Source organism: Sorex araneus, chromosome 4 (genome assembly GCF_027595985.1).
Source record: "Sorex araneus isolate mSorAra2 chromosome 4, mSorAra2.pri, whole genome shotgun sequence".
In the NCBI taxonomy this organism is placed as follows: Eukaryota; Metazoa; Chordata; class Mammalia; order Eulipotyphla; family Soricidae; genus Sorex; species Sorex araneus.
This window is the reverse complement of record NC_073305.1, coordinates 188,145,853-188,161,812: the sequence shown is the minus strand read 5'-3', so window position 1 is coordinate 188,161,812 and position 15,960 is coordinate 188,145,853. Positions and strand designations below refer to the sequence as shown.

Sequence of the window (15,960 nt, the reverse complement as noted above, 5' to 3'; positions counted from 1 at the left end):
CTGTTCCTTGGCAGCCACCCAAAGGAACTAAAATTTTATGTTCACACCAAAATCTGGACGCCAATCTTTGCGGCTGTTTTATTCACAACTGGCATAACATGGAAGCCGTCCACACGCCCTGCCGTGTGCAGTCTGGCGAACACCAAATAGCGATGTGAATGAGAGAGGGGGGCCCCGGGATGGAGGGGGGGTCTCCCCTGCTGGAGGGAAGCCCAGCGGAAGGGGTCATGCACTGGGTCCAGGGCAGGTCGATTCTGGGACGGTGGAGACGGGGAGAGTGCCGAGTTGGGCGCGGGAGGCGAGGGCGGAGGACTCTGCCTGGGAAACGGGGTGTGTGTTGCTCTGCGGGTTGGACGTCATCCCACACAGCCCAGGAGGGCTCCCCACAGGACCCGGCCAACACCGCGTGATAACGTGTCCATAGGGGTGCCTCCGCTTACACAGGCTTCTCTGGTAGTGCTAAGAAAGGGGGGACGGGAGGTGGCCATGTGTGTTAGTGTTTGCGTCTGTGTTCCTGTCTGTTTGTGAGTGTTTGTGTGTTTGTGTGAGCTGGTGAATGTGTGCGTGTGTGTGTGCATGAGTGTGTGTCTCTGTTCTGTTGTGTGTTTATGCGTGTGTGCGTGCAGGAGTGTATGTCTATATTCGTGTCTGTCTGTGGGTGTAGGTGTAAGTGGAGAAAACCACATGGCAAACCTCACTCCATTCCACATGTTTGCTGTGGACCTGAGACCACTCTGAAAAGTGACGCCTGTCACACACAGATCCACGGGCTGCCTGGACCCCCAGGGTCTTCACAAAATCTGTACACAATTGTGAAGTTCCTTGAGATGAAAAGAATCTGTAGGAATGACTAAGGACCAAGCAGGCTCAATAAAAATATTAGCGAACCTCTGTGACCCACACATTTCAGCAAATGCGGTATGTTAACACGCAAACGTGAACTGGAAATCCTGACTGGAGAATGGCTACACAAGTTTGATATTTATTTCAGCAAAGCATGACACTCCGGAGAAGCAATTTGTGTGTTTTCTCGTGTGGCCTGCTACTCAGCAAGCTTTTAGACACTCAGGTGCTTTCACAACCCAACCGAGGGAAAGAGGCTTAAAAAGAAATTCTAAAGATTGGACAACCCTCTTTCGCCCCCGTTCTCCCTTTATCTCTGTGGTGCTTTGATCTAGGACCTCACACAGGTATTTCACCTGAGTTTCTTAGGCCCATCTGCCTGGAGAGAAAAGATTGAGACACGGAGAGAACAGGCTGAGACTCGGAGAGACAGTGGCCGAGACTCAGAGAACAGGCTGAGATACGGAGAGACAGTGGCTGAGACTCGGAGAGAACAGGCTGAGGCACAAAGAGACAGTGGCTAAGGCAGAGAGACAGTGGCTGAGACAGAGACAGTGGCTGAGGCAGAGATAGTGGCTGAGGCAGAGAGTCAGTGGCTGAGGCTGAGAGACAGTGGCTGAGAGACAGTGGCTGAGACAGAGATAGTGGCTGAGACAGAGAGACAGTGGCTGAGGCAGAGAGACAGTGGCTGAGGCAGAGTCAGTGGCTGAGACAGAGACAGTGGCTGAGGCAGAGAGACAGTGGCTGAAACAGAGAGACAGTGGCTGAGGCAGAGACAGTGGCTGAGGCAGAGAGACAGTGGCTGAGGCAGAGAGTCAGTGGCTGAGGCTGAGAGACAGTGGCTGAGACAGAGAGATGGTGGCTGAGACAGAGACAGTGGCTGAGACAGAGAGACAGTGGCTGAGACAGAGAAACAGTGGCTGAGGCTGAGAGACAGTGGCTGAGGCTGAGAGACAGTGGCTGAGGCAGAGAGACAGTGGCTGAGACAGAGACAGTGGCTGAGACAGAGAGACAGTGGCTGAGGCTGAGAGACAGTGGCTGAGGCAGAGTCAGTGGCTGAGGCAGAGAGACAGTGGCTGAGGCAGAGAGACAGTGGCTGAGGCAGAGAGACAGTGGCTGAGACAGAGACAGTGGCTGAGGCAGAGAGACTGTGGCTGAGGCAGAGTCAGTGGCTGAGACAGAGAGACTGTGGCTGAGACTACTCGGAGAGACAGTGGCCGAGACTCAGAGAACAGGCTGAGACACACAGTGGCTGAGACACCAACGCTCATCGTCCTTCAGAGACAGTGTTTGTGAATGAAGTGACGCCTCCAACAACCCGCCATTGTATCCCCCCAGACAACCAGGTGTTCAGTGATGGAAAACAGGAAGTCCCACCGAGGGAGCACTTAGGGAAGGGCGTGGGGACCAGTGCAGAGGGCGCTCTTGGCGTCACCCTCCAGCATTCATCTGCCTCAGTGCTTCTGCCTTGGGGTAACAGATTTGCGGCAGAGCTGGGCCTTACTGCTGCGGATGTAGCGCTTCATGGCGCCTCCTCAGACGCAGAGAGAGATGTTGCTTCTCTTCACCGTGAGATGCCGAGTCAACAGTGACCACAGCAGCGTCCGTGGGCTGTAATCCAGCTAAGAACCCCAAAGCTGGTGCCCGGCTCTGAGAGATGCTGAGTCACAGCTCCAGACAGGCGACCTAGTCTTCATCCCACATCTGTGTCTCGAAGCCACTGAACACCCATGGCATTGCAGTGACCTTTAGCTCGTCACCCCTTTCCCCCTGTGGCCGCCCCTGCGGTGCATCACCCCCACCCCCCTCAGGCCATCCCGTCCAACAGCGGCCTGAGGCTCCCAAACCTAAAGACCTTCCCAGGGAGCAGACAGCGGCTCCGAGGGAGAATGGGCATCGCTGGGTCCCCAACCCCTCTGGTGGTCCCTCAGCAGGCTGGTGGGAGGAAGGACCTTGTGGCCCGGGCCCTGGCAGCTCTTTGGGTCACACTGGCAAACGGGCTCCACACGTGGCCTCCTGCAGCTGGCACATGCACGGCCCCCCTCACTCTTCCCTTCCCGGGCTTCGGGCGGGGGGCAGACACAGCCCGGGGAAGGAGAAGCTCCCCGTGGGCGGGTCAGGGATTTAGCTCCCTGGCCCGGTGTGCAGATGTGGAGACAGTGTGGCGGGGCCAGAGCCATAGCGTAGGGTTAAGACTCCTGCCTTGCTTGCCGAGCACAGAGCACAGAGTCAGCCCTGAGCATTTCAGGGGGCGGCCCCAAAGTGATAACTGAAATCATGCCAGTAGTTGAGGGATTAGTCCTGGTTTCACCTGGGCCCCCCCAGCGAGGAGCACCGTGGCAGGCCGCGATTCAGTAACTTTGCCCGCATCTCTCCAGGGTGCAGTGCAGGGGAGCTGGAGAACCTTCGGGAGACTTTTCACACGGACGGCCAAGAAAGTCGTGCCCAGCCCTCTCGGGAGGAACCGGGCACTGACAGACCGTTTGGCGTGTCTTCGAGTCGGGGTACCTGAGGCACTGCTTTCCCTGGATGGTGTGCGAGAGCCTGTGACGTCAACTCAGGAGCGAACCCTTACCAAAACACACGGCCCAGCCGACTGGCAGTTCCCTCCCATCTCTCCCGCCGGCTACTTGGGAGCCCCAGGCGGGCGCCGTGAGCTCACTTTAGCAGCGAGAAGCACTTGGTGTCGATGGCCCCCAGTGAGCCCTCCCACCCCCAAACACAAAGCAACTGACACTTGGGTTCTACTTTGGACTCAACTCCCTCTATCGAGTTTTCTTCTCTGACTCACCAGCTTAGATCTGGGCTCCAGAGTATAGCTCAGGCATTTCCACCGCTCAAGTTTTACAGACTCCCGTCACCTCGAAAACCCTTGTATCACTTCACTTGCCATCCCATTGATCCTTGATTTGCTCGAGCGGGAGCCAGTAACGTCTCCATTTGTCCATGTCGCGTGCTAGTGTAGCTCAATGATAGCTGCTGGCTCCAGGAACCCCAAATCCGCTTCAAGGTGGGGCAACTTTCCAAGCCCTGGCCTTGGGAGAACGGACAAAAGCACCATTCCTCAAGCTCAACTGCTGAAGTAGGAAGCAAGGAGATGCAAGTTGGCACATGCAGGCCTAGTGTGTTTGCTGTCGCGGCAAGGGCAGCGGGGCGTGGGCTCCCAGCCCTGCCTGAGGCTGCGGGAGCCAGGGGCAGTTGGGAGGCGTCCGTCAGCTTGACGAGCCCCGTGAGAGGATGCTTGCTGGCTCTCGGCAAGCATTCCCCAATCCTACACCACCCTTCAAGTAGCCACAACCGAAAGCAAGCAAGGGAAGTCACAGCTTCCATTCAGAGATGCCCTTGGAGTGGGAGGTGTTCTGTGGAGTGGGGGCAGGGCTGGGAAGGTCAGCTCTACCGACCTGGTTGCACGCCTGGCCCGGGCACCAGGATGCAGGTGCCGACCCACAAGTGTCAAAAGGCTGATACAGAACATGTAAACATGCTCACGATGGGGCCAACTACGAACAGGCACCTCGAACTGGAAGAATCTAACCGTAATAGACGATCTTTGGGGAAAATGTGACCACAATCACTAATATTTTTCATATTCTTTAATCTGTAAAAATTCAGATTTTTGGGAACGGTTTTGGTTTTCGGTTTTGGGGCCAAGCCAAGAGGTGCTCGGGGCTCACCCGACTCTTCCTCAGGGCTGACTCCTGGCAGAGCTCGTGGGATCCTGCGTGGTGCCAGGGCAGAACCCAGTCAGCCGCACACAGGAGTCTGACCCGCCGTGCTCTCTGGCCCTTAGACAAATTGTTAGTTGCTGCATTAGTTTTGCTGTTTTCTGAGAGCAGCGACTGTAAAAAGGGAGCAGGTGATCACAGAAAATTTAAGTTAGAAACCCACAAGTCACTTAGTCTCTCTGTTCACATAACAGAAACTCCTGCCCAATGGAAGACTCATATTCCCGGGGTTTGGGTCAGCTGCTTTTGATGAACTTAAAACCCTCATTTATCTGATGGGGGCGCCGGGGGCTTCAAAGCCCAGCCTACGCTCGATGCTACTGTGGTGTTGGGAGGGTTCAAATGACCCCTCGGCCGAGGAGGGGCAGGCACAGCTGTTCTCTGCCAGCAGGGAGGGGAGACCCCAGGGCGTGATGAACTGCTGAGTCTGGGGAAACACGTGTCCGGTTCTGCCCAGGCCCCGGCACCCCGTGAGAACCCAGGAAGCAGCTTTCTAGGCACTTGGGTCTCTGAAGAAATACTCTGCCAGGAGACGGAAACCACCAAACCTTCTTCGGCGCCTAAATGCTCGCATGAAGTACGACAGCACCCCTGCGCAGGCCAGCCTGTGCGAGCACGGAGTGCTGGACACCAGCGCGGCAGGGCGAGGAGCCTGTGCCTGGTGAGCCACGCACCGGTAGTGCTCAAAGCTTACTCCCGGCTCTGTGCTCACACCAAGACACCCAGCGCTCAAGGCTTACTCCCGGCTCTGTGCTCACGCCCTGGTCAGCCAGGCGCAAGGCAAGTAGCCTCCCCACTGCACTGTCACTCCGCCCCCGTGTCAGGAGGCTGAGGGATGAGCGCCCGGGAGAATTCTCGAAGAGACCCCGCTATGGGAAGGCGCCGTGGCGCTGACTCCTGCCTTGGCAGAGAGGGCTCGTCTCCACAGCCGACACCAGCAAGCTCCGGCAAGCCTGCCATCCCTCGTCCACCGCAGGGCCAGCTGCCGGGTGCCCTGGGTGTCTCAGAAGTGCAGACTCCTTTGCGTGCCACCCAGCCGGGCACCGGCCACTGCTGTAGGGGTGTGTATCAGGACTGCTGTCCAGAGAGGTTACCACCCCCCCCATTTAGAGGCAAAAGAAACATCCTGAAAATGACAGCGTGCATCTTTATTTCAGCATGGTAGTCCCGGGGTGGCGGAGGGGCCGGGTGTGGTCTTCAGGTGCGCCTACTCCCGCCCCTGGCAGGACTCCTCCCCCCGGCAGCCCTACTGGCCTTCCAACAGGCACAGGGCAACCCCTCCAGGACAGGAATCTATTTTCCCTCCAGGAGCGGGGCTTCCCCCCAGAGGCAGCAAAGCCCTGGGACAGGGGATGTCAGTGAGACCCCCCAAGACCGCCCCATTAGTGCAGCAGAGAAGAAGCGAGCACTGTGCTCACATCACCCAGTTTGATTCATCACGGAGTTGAAACACAGGTAATTTTAGGTCTTGTCACGACAAGACATTTCAATGTAGATAATTTTAAAGAAATCACAGATCAAATTATGAATGTGTGCCATATGAATGATTCTAAAAGTGTTGTCTATGAAATTTTTTAAAATTCCATTTTAAAATATACAAAGAAAGTCGTGACAATATTAAAAAAGAATCCTGTACTTCTGGTCTTGATTTGGTAACATTTTTTATTTCCAGTTAAACCCATTGTCCATTTGTTGCACTGAAAATCTGGAGCTTTTTTATTTCTCCAGAAAGTTCCAACTCCATTTGTGTACAGTCATGCCTTGTTTAAAGCACTTCCGTCACCCTGGGGTAGCAAGCACATGTCCACTGGCCTCCCCGGGGTCACCAACGATAAAAGAACCAACCACCACATGCATCAGTCCCACCAGCTTCTTGGCCGAAAGCTTGACTTTCAACTGCTCTCAGATGAGACTAGAAAACAGTGTACTGACTGACTTTAGCACACTCTGATTTGGGTAATTTCTTGTTTAATATTATTACAGCCTGCACAAAAATGGAATCCATGGGAATTTACACCTTCTATAACCTGTCTTTTCCAACTTTTCCAACACAGAAGGTGACAATCTGACATAATTAAGTATAAAGTACCTCAGCAGTACATGAGATGAGACTGCACTCACAGGCTGCAGACTGGAGTAAACGGCATACAAATTCCTCATCAAGGCAAGTGACATGGTCCCACACAGGCTTGTGTCTGAGCAGCTTGACAGTTTCCCCTTTTTACAGAATAATGTATGAATGAGGTGCTGGCTACTAGAACCGTAGCGGCACCTGAGAGCTGTCTATCTGACAATAACGCACCCCCCCATCAGAGAAACAGTGACAGCTGCTGGGTCCAAATAACCACCTTGATTATGATTAGACAAGCTGGGATGGCTGTTCTCTTTTATAAAAGATCACGGACTGCGAAGCTCTCTCCCGGACAGTCGGCTGCTGGCAGTATGGTGGGCGAGTTACGCTTCTTTAACAAGCGACTCACTTTAGGCCCCAAGTTTAGAGCTTGAATATACATAAAATAATGAACAAAAAATAATCCATTATTTACAAATGCAAAACTTGATCCTGAGAACTTATCTAGGAGAACTGCTTCTCAGAAAACTTCATAGGTAGACTGGAGTTCCGCTAAGTGGCTGCAGAGAAAAGCATAAAGGGGTTTCCTAACTCAAACTGGTTTGTGTGCCAGAGCTGAGCGGCGAGGCCTAACTTGACAAACGCCAGGACAATGAGTTAGCTCCCGGAACCCATGGATGCTGACCCAGTCTGGAGGGGGTGAGACAGAAAACCCCAGGGGAGCCGACAGCTGTCTCGGCCCTCTTGCAGAGTCTGACCTGAGGGAAGAGGGTCTGCGGTAGGCCAGGGCTGACAACATCCACCCTCCACCCACCTCCGTTTACACCTATGCTGAGCAACCCCAAAAGGGATAGAAATAGTTCAACACTAGAAAAATGTCCCATTAAAACACAAATCTGAATAAAGGTAAAAACTACCATATTTTCTAGCTTCACAATATGACCATAAAAGTACCTACTTAAATGAGAGAGATGGTTCAACAACAGAATTAAACTGTTTTCTTGGGGCCCAAGACGGTCATGAGCCACGTGAGCCCTGGTGCCGTGAGCAGAGACAGTGATTACTTCGGAGAAGGAACAGGAGAGTGTGGCATTAGTAACACAGAGGCACTGAGAGGCAGGTGGCGAGACTAGAGGAACCCTCACACCAGTGCTGCCGTGTCCCAAGCTCTGCTGGCACTGAGCCCGCCTCAGAACGAGGCACGCTAACCAGCTCCTGGCGGCCGAGCGCTGCACTGTCGGCTGACAAACGACACACAAACAAGTCACGTGTGTTATCTGTGGCCAAGGTCTTCAGGGTTAGTCCAGGAACTCAAGACTTCACGTGGTTTTGTCTTTATTTGTTTAATGAAACACTTAAAGGTTAATGAACAGACAAAGTCAGAGTTAGTAGGTTGGTATTATAACATTTATTAAAATAATGCTATGGGTTAATAGAAACAGCAAAGAACCAAAGAATTAAAATGCAAGCTATGTAAAATTCCCAACTAAAACCCAAAAGTGTCTAACGTATTCATTCATTAGCTAAATAACTAAAAGCCCAAGAAAGACAAGACACCCAATATAATAAAGTACTGCAAAACAATTGGCAATATTCAGTTATCAAAATTGTGGATTTTGCATTTTGTATCCTTTTCTCAATCAAGAAAAAAATTCTTTTTGAATGTTATATAACATACATATAAAACAAGATAGAAAAATACATTATAAACTTGTAACAATGGCTGTAAATACATTATCTTACATGTTTCTCATAGGCAATAGGTTGGTTATGGTACATACACAGCATGAAACTACTAAGATAATAAAGAATAGACAAAAATACATGTCAGCTGTACGGTAACATACTAGCGACACTCCCATCTACCCACACTAAAAAATTACATAATACTGTCAGAAAAAAGTCTTAAAAACGACATATTTTAATAAGAAATAAATTCAATAATGATAATACTGAGAACTAAGGCATTCAGAGATTTCAAAAATCATGCGTTTTTTCAGTTGATCCAAAATTTTGTCAACTAAGTTTTCAAAAGTTTGTTCGGAGCCAACATTACTCATAAATGTCACACATTTATTTTCATAAATTTACTTTCTTCCCCATAAAAGACCTTTGATAAACATCTAAAATGTCCACGTAGAACATACATAGTTGAGATGAAACTGGATCAATACTGTATCGTTTTTAAACTACTGTCACCTCAAGTGTTTGAGTGTCGCAAATTTATTCAACCAACCAAAATAAAAATCGCAATGGCACAGCATATATTGTAAATAAATCAAAACAACTGTATGTGTAACAGAAAGACAAAGCAGTGGCACATTAAACCAAAGCTAGCTGAATACAAACAATGAATGTCTATTGCATAGTAAATAAACTTCAAACGTTTCCAAGTGAGACAGGATGATGGGGAGGCCGCCACCAAGATGCCCACTGAGCTTACTGCTGAGGTCACCACCGAGGTGCCCCTGGAGCTGACTGCTGACCTCTGATCGTGATACTGGGAAGGCATGTTAGGAGGGGACAGCTGAGAAGCCGGGGTCCTCTGCCCCTTGACGTTTGCCACATCTGGTACTGTGCAGTTAATGATCTTTTACCTACGTGTTGGACGGAAGCTCTGTGCAGTCACTCCAACTACACATGAGCTTCATGAGAAACCTGAAGCTTCAGTGCACAGGGAGTTGAGTAGATGCACAATGATGCTAGTTTTTCACATCTTTTTTAAAGTTCAAAAATGGAAGATGGGGTGGGGTGGCTTAGGCTACTCAGCCCAGCAAAGAGATAGACTACTGTTATCTATACAGGAGAAAGAAGTTGGATTCAATTTGGATCATTTTTCCAGAATGCAAATCACAAATATTACTGCTTGTTAGGGAAACTATTACTTCAAATTACTAAGAAAAAAAAATCCAACCCACCCCCCTTTGAATAAAATGAAGCTCTAATTAGTCTGTAAACTGATGCTCAGATCACACATAATTTTAATCTCCAAATCCTTTGAACATTAAATATTCTAATAACCAAAAGCACTCAATTATGATTTTAAGAGAATGATGTTTTAAAAAATTGTCAGGTATTAGAAAAATTATCAAATTTTTCACAGTATCAGATTTGGCAATTTTTTATCAAGGTAATGTGGCCAAAAATCATCTAATTCAATCCATCAACTCTTTGGCCTCCCCTCCTATCTTCTTTCACATACTGGGCGACTGAGTAACATGCATTAACTCAGATTTGGAGGGAGGAGCTGATCTTACGAGACGCTTAGACTAAATGACCATGAAGGAAAATAAGGCACTTTCTTTTCTTTAGACTTATTCCAATACTTAAAAAATAAAAAAGAAAGACAAAAAGGCTCTTTTGGTCTTTTGTTTCTTGACAACCACCGGAAAAAATTATTTAATGAAATAAAGGGTTTCTTTGTTCTTTTTCTTTTTTTTTATAACACTTGAAAGTATAAAATGCTACATTTCCAAAAATATATATATTTTTTTCTGCACCAGCACCCTTGTATAGTAAAAGTATCTACTTTTTGTTCATTTGTTTCAATGCACTACACTTTATCTACAATTTCATTACATGTATACAGCAAATAGGCAAGCATGGCTTTTACATCCTTAATGATTTTTTTCTATACAGGGAGGTTTAAAAAAAATATTTGAACAGTTTGCCCAGTAATGTGACACATAATGCATGTACCTTGTTCTTGTATACTATTTTTAAGGAGTTGGAAAATAAAGGTTCAGTAATTTTAACTCAGATATTTGTCTGTTTAAAAATAGTGTTGCAGTTTTGTTCTTTTAATTACGTTTTAAAATTCCTTATTAAGTTTTTTTTCTTTCATGGCACACTTTTAATACTTCCATTTCTGGCAGGCGATATAAAAAAGGCTGCAACTTCTGCCCTCTGAGGGCACTACTTTTTCAAATCACTTCACCAATGACATCCCTGACCGAAGGTTCATGCATGATGCATCACCACACAGTACATTCAGAGCTGCGACTCGCTATGAGGAGAGAAGGTCCTAGGAGTCTCTCACAGTAACTGCCTCTGTCACTGAGCAGGTAAGGGCCGTCAGGCTCCCCTTCTGAGGGAGGCCTTCTTACCGTTCGTTCGCTTAGAGTGGGACATTAACAGATGATCAGTGCTGTGGGATGAATTGGGCCTTATTGCTTTACTACTCTTCAGTGCAGATTGTAGAACCACTTTCACCCAAACAGGAAGGGGGAAAAAAAGCTGAGTTGGAGGACAACAATTTCTTTGTCTTTTGTTTGGTTAGATGGTAAGACGAACGGACAAGTGCCTCAGCTCGCTGCACTGACGACAGGCAAGCAAAGGCGATTACCAGTTAACTGATCAGCAGGCAGGCATGGTCAGGTCATCATTGGGTGAAGAGTTCAGAGGTCAGAAGGTCATAGGTTAGTTGCCGGTGGCGGCTGGGTGGTTAGAAACAAAAAACAAAACAAAAAAAAAAACAAAAAAAGAAAAGAAAAGATAGAGAAGAGATTAGTTTCAGCTAGTGACGGCTTAATGACAACATGAAAAACTAATCACAACTAATAAAAAAAAAGCATGTTTAATTCTGACAAACTGATTTGACACCATCTACAGAATACAATAAAAAATCATGACAATTTCATATCATGATTTGAACAAATGAAGGAGAGCCCACTCCCACAAAAACAAAAAACCCCAAAACCAAAAAAACAAAAACAATGAAACAAAAACAAAAACAAAAAAAAAAAACAACTGGTTAACAGGAAAAAATAGAAATAAATACAACTAACAACTAATAGTTAGTAGCAGTCAATGAAGGAAATTGGAAAACAACACGATGAATAGGTTTGGTATCAGGATCTCTAAACAGTCAGGGCAGTTACCAGTATCTGACTGCTATTAAGCATTAGTATTCTCTCAGATGCAAGCATTAAAGCAACTATTAATGATGGATGTGATTATTAATAACTGATGATTAATAGAAATGATCTAAAGAATTTTCATTTTTTATGAACAATTTGGTTCAACATAAACTCTGGGCCAAACAGGTTTCTTTTGTTCAATAAATGTTTATTGCTTTTTCAATTATTCTATTTACAAACAACATGGAATTTCTTGGCCTCATGATACAAAGCAATACTAAACTATAGACTAGCAGTGCAGGTAACATCATGGAGACCGGAAAAGGCCAGGCCTTTGGCGCGAGCCAACACTTTCCAGTCGAAAATACTATTTTACACATATAGAACACTTATAAAATGCACTTGCATGTAAACACTGTAAAATCCTGCCATTTAAAATTCTATACTCAAAAAGCCCTAAGTACATCAAAAAATAGAAGAAATTTCTAATTGATACCAATAAGGCATTTTAAAACTACAAACAGCTTTCTTTATTCAATTTCAAAGCTAATACTCTGCAAATACAATAAAATCTGACATTTCATATACATTCCTGCTTTATATTTTTATATTTTAAAAGAAGCCACCTGTAAATACTATTTTCTTTTGCAAAATATCAAACAAAACAAAAAAAATTAAAAATTACAGTAAAACATAAAGTAGTTCTCAAGTGGAAAAGTTATCATTCCCAAGGTCCTATTAGGTTCACCCTTCCTTAATTAACCTCTGTCACATTCTGCTTCACCAAACTTGGTCCACTTAACAGTAGTATGATTTTTAAGACTCATTCAACAGCTTAATTATTTCTGCTCTATTCTGAGGTTTGAAAGAATTTTCTGTACTGTTGCCATGACTAATGCAGAGGAGGCGTGGATGAGGAGATACTATTCAGTGCAAAGGTAGATTCTGTGCCACTTCATAAATCAAAAACTCAGTAGGAGAAATGCCCCATATAATAGACTGCTTTACCTCCATATAACAGTAACAAATAAATGCTGTTATAGTCTATCATTTAGGACAGTATAAATACTACAAAAATACTGTATTTTCAATTTGACCAAATCTCTCCTGATTTTCTGAAATGGAATTTTGTATAAAACTGTATTCCAAAATCAGAGAAAGCAAATGTTTAATGTAGTCATAATACTTCACAGAAGCTCCAGCAACGCTGAATCTTAGAGCACTATTTTCTGCAGCTTAAGATTTTGATTAAAATCGTACTGAGTTTCTTACACAAATGATGACAATGCCTTCTGTAACATCACTGCTCTGAAAAATTTGGAAGTGTTTCTTTGAATGCGAAATACATAAACGAAACAAGCTACTGTGAATGCATGTATCCCAGTACCCGGGGCCATCCTCTGCCAAGGCTGGCTTCCAACAGTACACACAGGTATGGCAAGCGCTGTGCAAAGTCACTTATGGTTCATTACAGAAAAAACAAATCAGTTGGTCTTTTAAAACTTTAAATTAGGTTCTGAAATATGTAAAGAAATGGATTTATTTTTAGTTTTTTTAAAAAAACTAGCTCTTTGTCAACCATGCGGTACTCTAAATGCTCATATAGAATTACATGGTTATATGTTCAAGGGCTGAGTTTCCTTGCATTAAATCATTAAGTGAATGATTATACTATTAATCTTTCCTCCAAAAATTAAAAATATTTTTTAAAAAACCTCAAAAATAGAGAAAACAGTAGTATCATAAAATAATTTAAGTGAAGGATTTCCGACATCTCCCTTAGACCCAATGAGTGCATACAGTATAGCAACAGCAGTATACAAGTATTCTGCTAAAGAAGAAAAAAAAGTAGCTTTTCGGTTTGCTGACATTTCATATTGAATAAAATTTTAATGAAAATGCATATAACTACAAAAGAGCCATGCATGGAATGTGTCATCATTTCCAACATTTTCAACTAACTCAAGGCACTGGAGTATTGAGTAGGCCAATAATCATTCTTTTAAACCAAAATTATGAGATAACCCCCTAAAAGGGGTATAGAGGGAAAGGGCAGGGGAGGGGGGACCAAAAACCAACAAAACTTTAAAATACGGATTTAGAACTACTTTAGACACCATTGTGGAGAGACGGGGCGAGGGGGGGAGGAGCTCAAATTACTCATGGATAGTATCTTTCTTCAAACTTAGTGTGACCTTAAAAAAAATGTTTGCCATTTACTCTGGTGCAGGAACACCCTGGCAAGGTCTATTCTCCCCACAGAAGATCACAGAGCCTGGGGCTGTTTCACTGTCAGACTCAAGCTCCCAGGTGCTTCCAAAGCAGGGTGCTGAATAAGATGTAACTTTAAACGTTTGAGGGAAGTTACCACCTTAGTCTGATCTGGACAATCAGCTATGTCCAGTATCTGTTGGTATTCAAGATAACCACGCAAAGCAGGGAGGTCTTTCATAGAAGATGTAGAATTAAAGAGTGCATTCATCACTTTCCCCCACTCACATCAGAGATTTTGATCAAATCCAGTCAGTAGTGAATGTGCCAGGATAGAAACTTGTAAAAGCTTTCAATCCTTTTCAACTTTCACATTTGTGTCTTGTGATGAAAAATTTACAATTCAATATCAATAAACCGAAAATATCACTCCTCAATAATTTATAAGAGGGTCCAAAGGTGTATATATAGGGCACTATCACAAATGTTCAAAAGGAGAAAAATGAAGACTTATTTTCCAGTCACAGGTTAATCAAAAAGAGTCAAAACAGCTGGATTTGTGTCACCACAGAACTTGAGACAATTTGCCTTCAGATAGCGTATTTTAGCAGCAAATGACAAAAATCGAAGGATCCATTTGGCAAGAGAATGCAAGAATAAAAGGGAACGGACTTGCTGATTTACAAAAAATCCAACTGCATCAAAATCATCTTCACAGTCCTTACTCTGTTGCTCTCAGCTAAGTGCTTGACAAGTACATCCTCATGCTTGTACAGTGGCTCAAATATCTCATTAAAAAGGAAAATGGAAACTAAATCTTCAGTTTTCTCCACAAGGACACAGGAGGCGTATATTCCTTTACTTCTCTCATTAAAGCACCATCAGCTCAGTTCATTTTGCAAAACCAACCCAAAATTTCCGAACAATTAAAAAAGCAAACTTTAGCAAAAATTATTACTGAAAAATAATTAAGGCAACATCAAAATTTAATAGCTCCCCAAATGGACTCATTTATGTTTTAGTAGGAATAAATCGTAGCACATACTAAAATAGGATTTAATAAGTTAAAATAAGGGAGCAAGAAAAACGAAAACAACCCACCAAAACACCCAACCCTTAAATTTGTCAATTATCACAAATTAATTTAGAAAAGGAAAACAAATAGTATGCAAGCAAGCAGTAATTTTTTCATCAGGTGTGGTGTTGCAAATGTGATGGACACCCAACGCATTTCTTAAACACAAGAACTGCAGAACTAAACTAACCTCGGTCTGCGGTCACAATCCTTTGGTAAGGATGGACACGCATATCGTGCCTCCGAACTTTAGTAGCCACCGCACCTAGTTAAATTGCAATCACCAAGACAAAGTTAGAAAACATTCACAGGGGAGGGGGAAACAAACAGTAACAGCAGGTTTATCAAAATGGATTTCAAATGTTCATTTACTACAAAAGTTTCACTTCAAGAAACACGTTAAGGCACAGTAGTTTAAAAATCAACCATATGCTGCATAATCTATGTGTCTATTAATATTGCATTCATTTCAGAAGTCTTGGCCTTAACCTCATCTTATTCGTCCATTTACAATCCCAAGTTACAGTATTTCATGAATTCTATCAGTCACACCTATTTAAAAGCTTTACTAGTCACATATTCACTGAAGTGCCTTTCTTGCAGTAGGACTACTTCAATAATGCCATGTTTAATACTGACAATTATTTGCTAACCTTAAGACCACTTCCAGAGCTTATCACTTAAAAAGGTTTAAAAGCAATTCTTAAAGCCTACAGATTGTGGTTTTAAACTTTGAGTCAATAAGTATGAACTGCAATGAATTAGGTGATTAGTAAAGCAAACAGTATAGTACACTTAGCAGTCAGTATACTACTATACACTCCTTTATAAATTACCATTACTTTGTAAGATTACAGACTAAACCAAATTATTAACATATTTTTACTTTCTATCAGTGTGCAAAAAAGTGCAAGTAAGTCACTGACTGCTAGGCTAAGCTTCCCCCCACCCCCCCACCCCGAAGGCTGGCTGAGACTAAGCATTTGTTAAATTCAGATCTGATGAGGGTTCAGTTAAGACCGTTCTTGAATTCTTAGCCTTTCGTTGGGAAAGCCATACCTAAAGATAAAAGGAAGGGAATTAAAAATTAGTCATCAATGAAGATTTGATGCTAATACCAATCTCCTCACTACCACCAACACACATGTCTGCATCTGTTTTTGAAGGGCACTGCTT

The 15,960-nt window shown here is 44.7% G+C and overlaps 1 protein-coding gene across 4 annotated transcripts in view; it reads right to left on the bottom strand.

Annotated features, from left to right (window-relative positions):
* Nucleotides 1–8,028: 8,028 nt before the first annotated feature.
* QKI (QKI, KH domain containing RNA binding) overlaps nucleotides 8,029–15,960 on the bottom strand; it is a 152,745-nt gene continuing 144,813 nt past the window's right edge. For 2 of the 4 annotated variants that reach the window (XM_055136235.1, XM_055136234.1), the window contains exons 7-8: nucleotides 14,975–15,049; nucleotides 8,029–11,075 (exon numbers count right to left, since the gene is read on the bottom strand). In XM_055136235.1, the coding sequence (XP_054992210.1) occupies nucleotides 11,059–11,075; nucleotides 14,975–15,049 (92 nt within the window). In that variant the 3' untranslated portion in view covers nucleotides 8,029–11,058. Of the gene's footprint in view, nucleotides 11,076–11,685; nucleotides 15,844–15,960 lie in introns of those variants that run through there. The other 2 variants (XR_008629810.1, XM_055136237.1) reach the window with 2 other exon arrangements.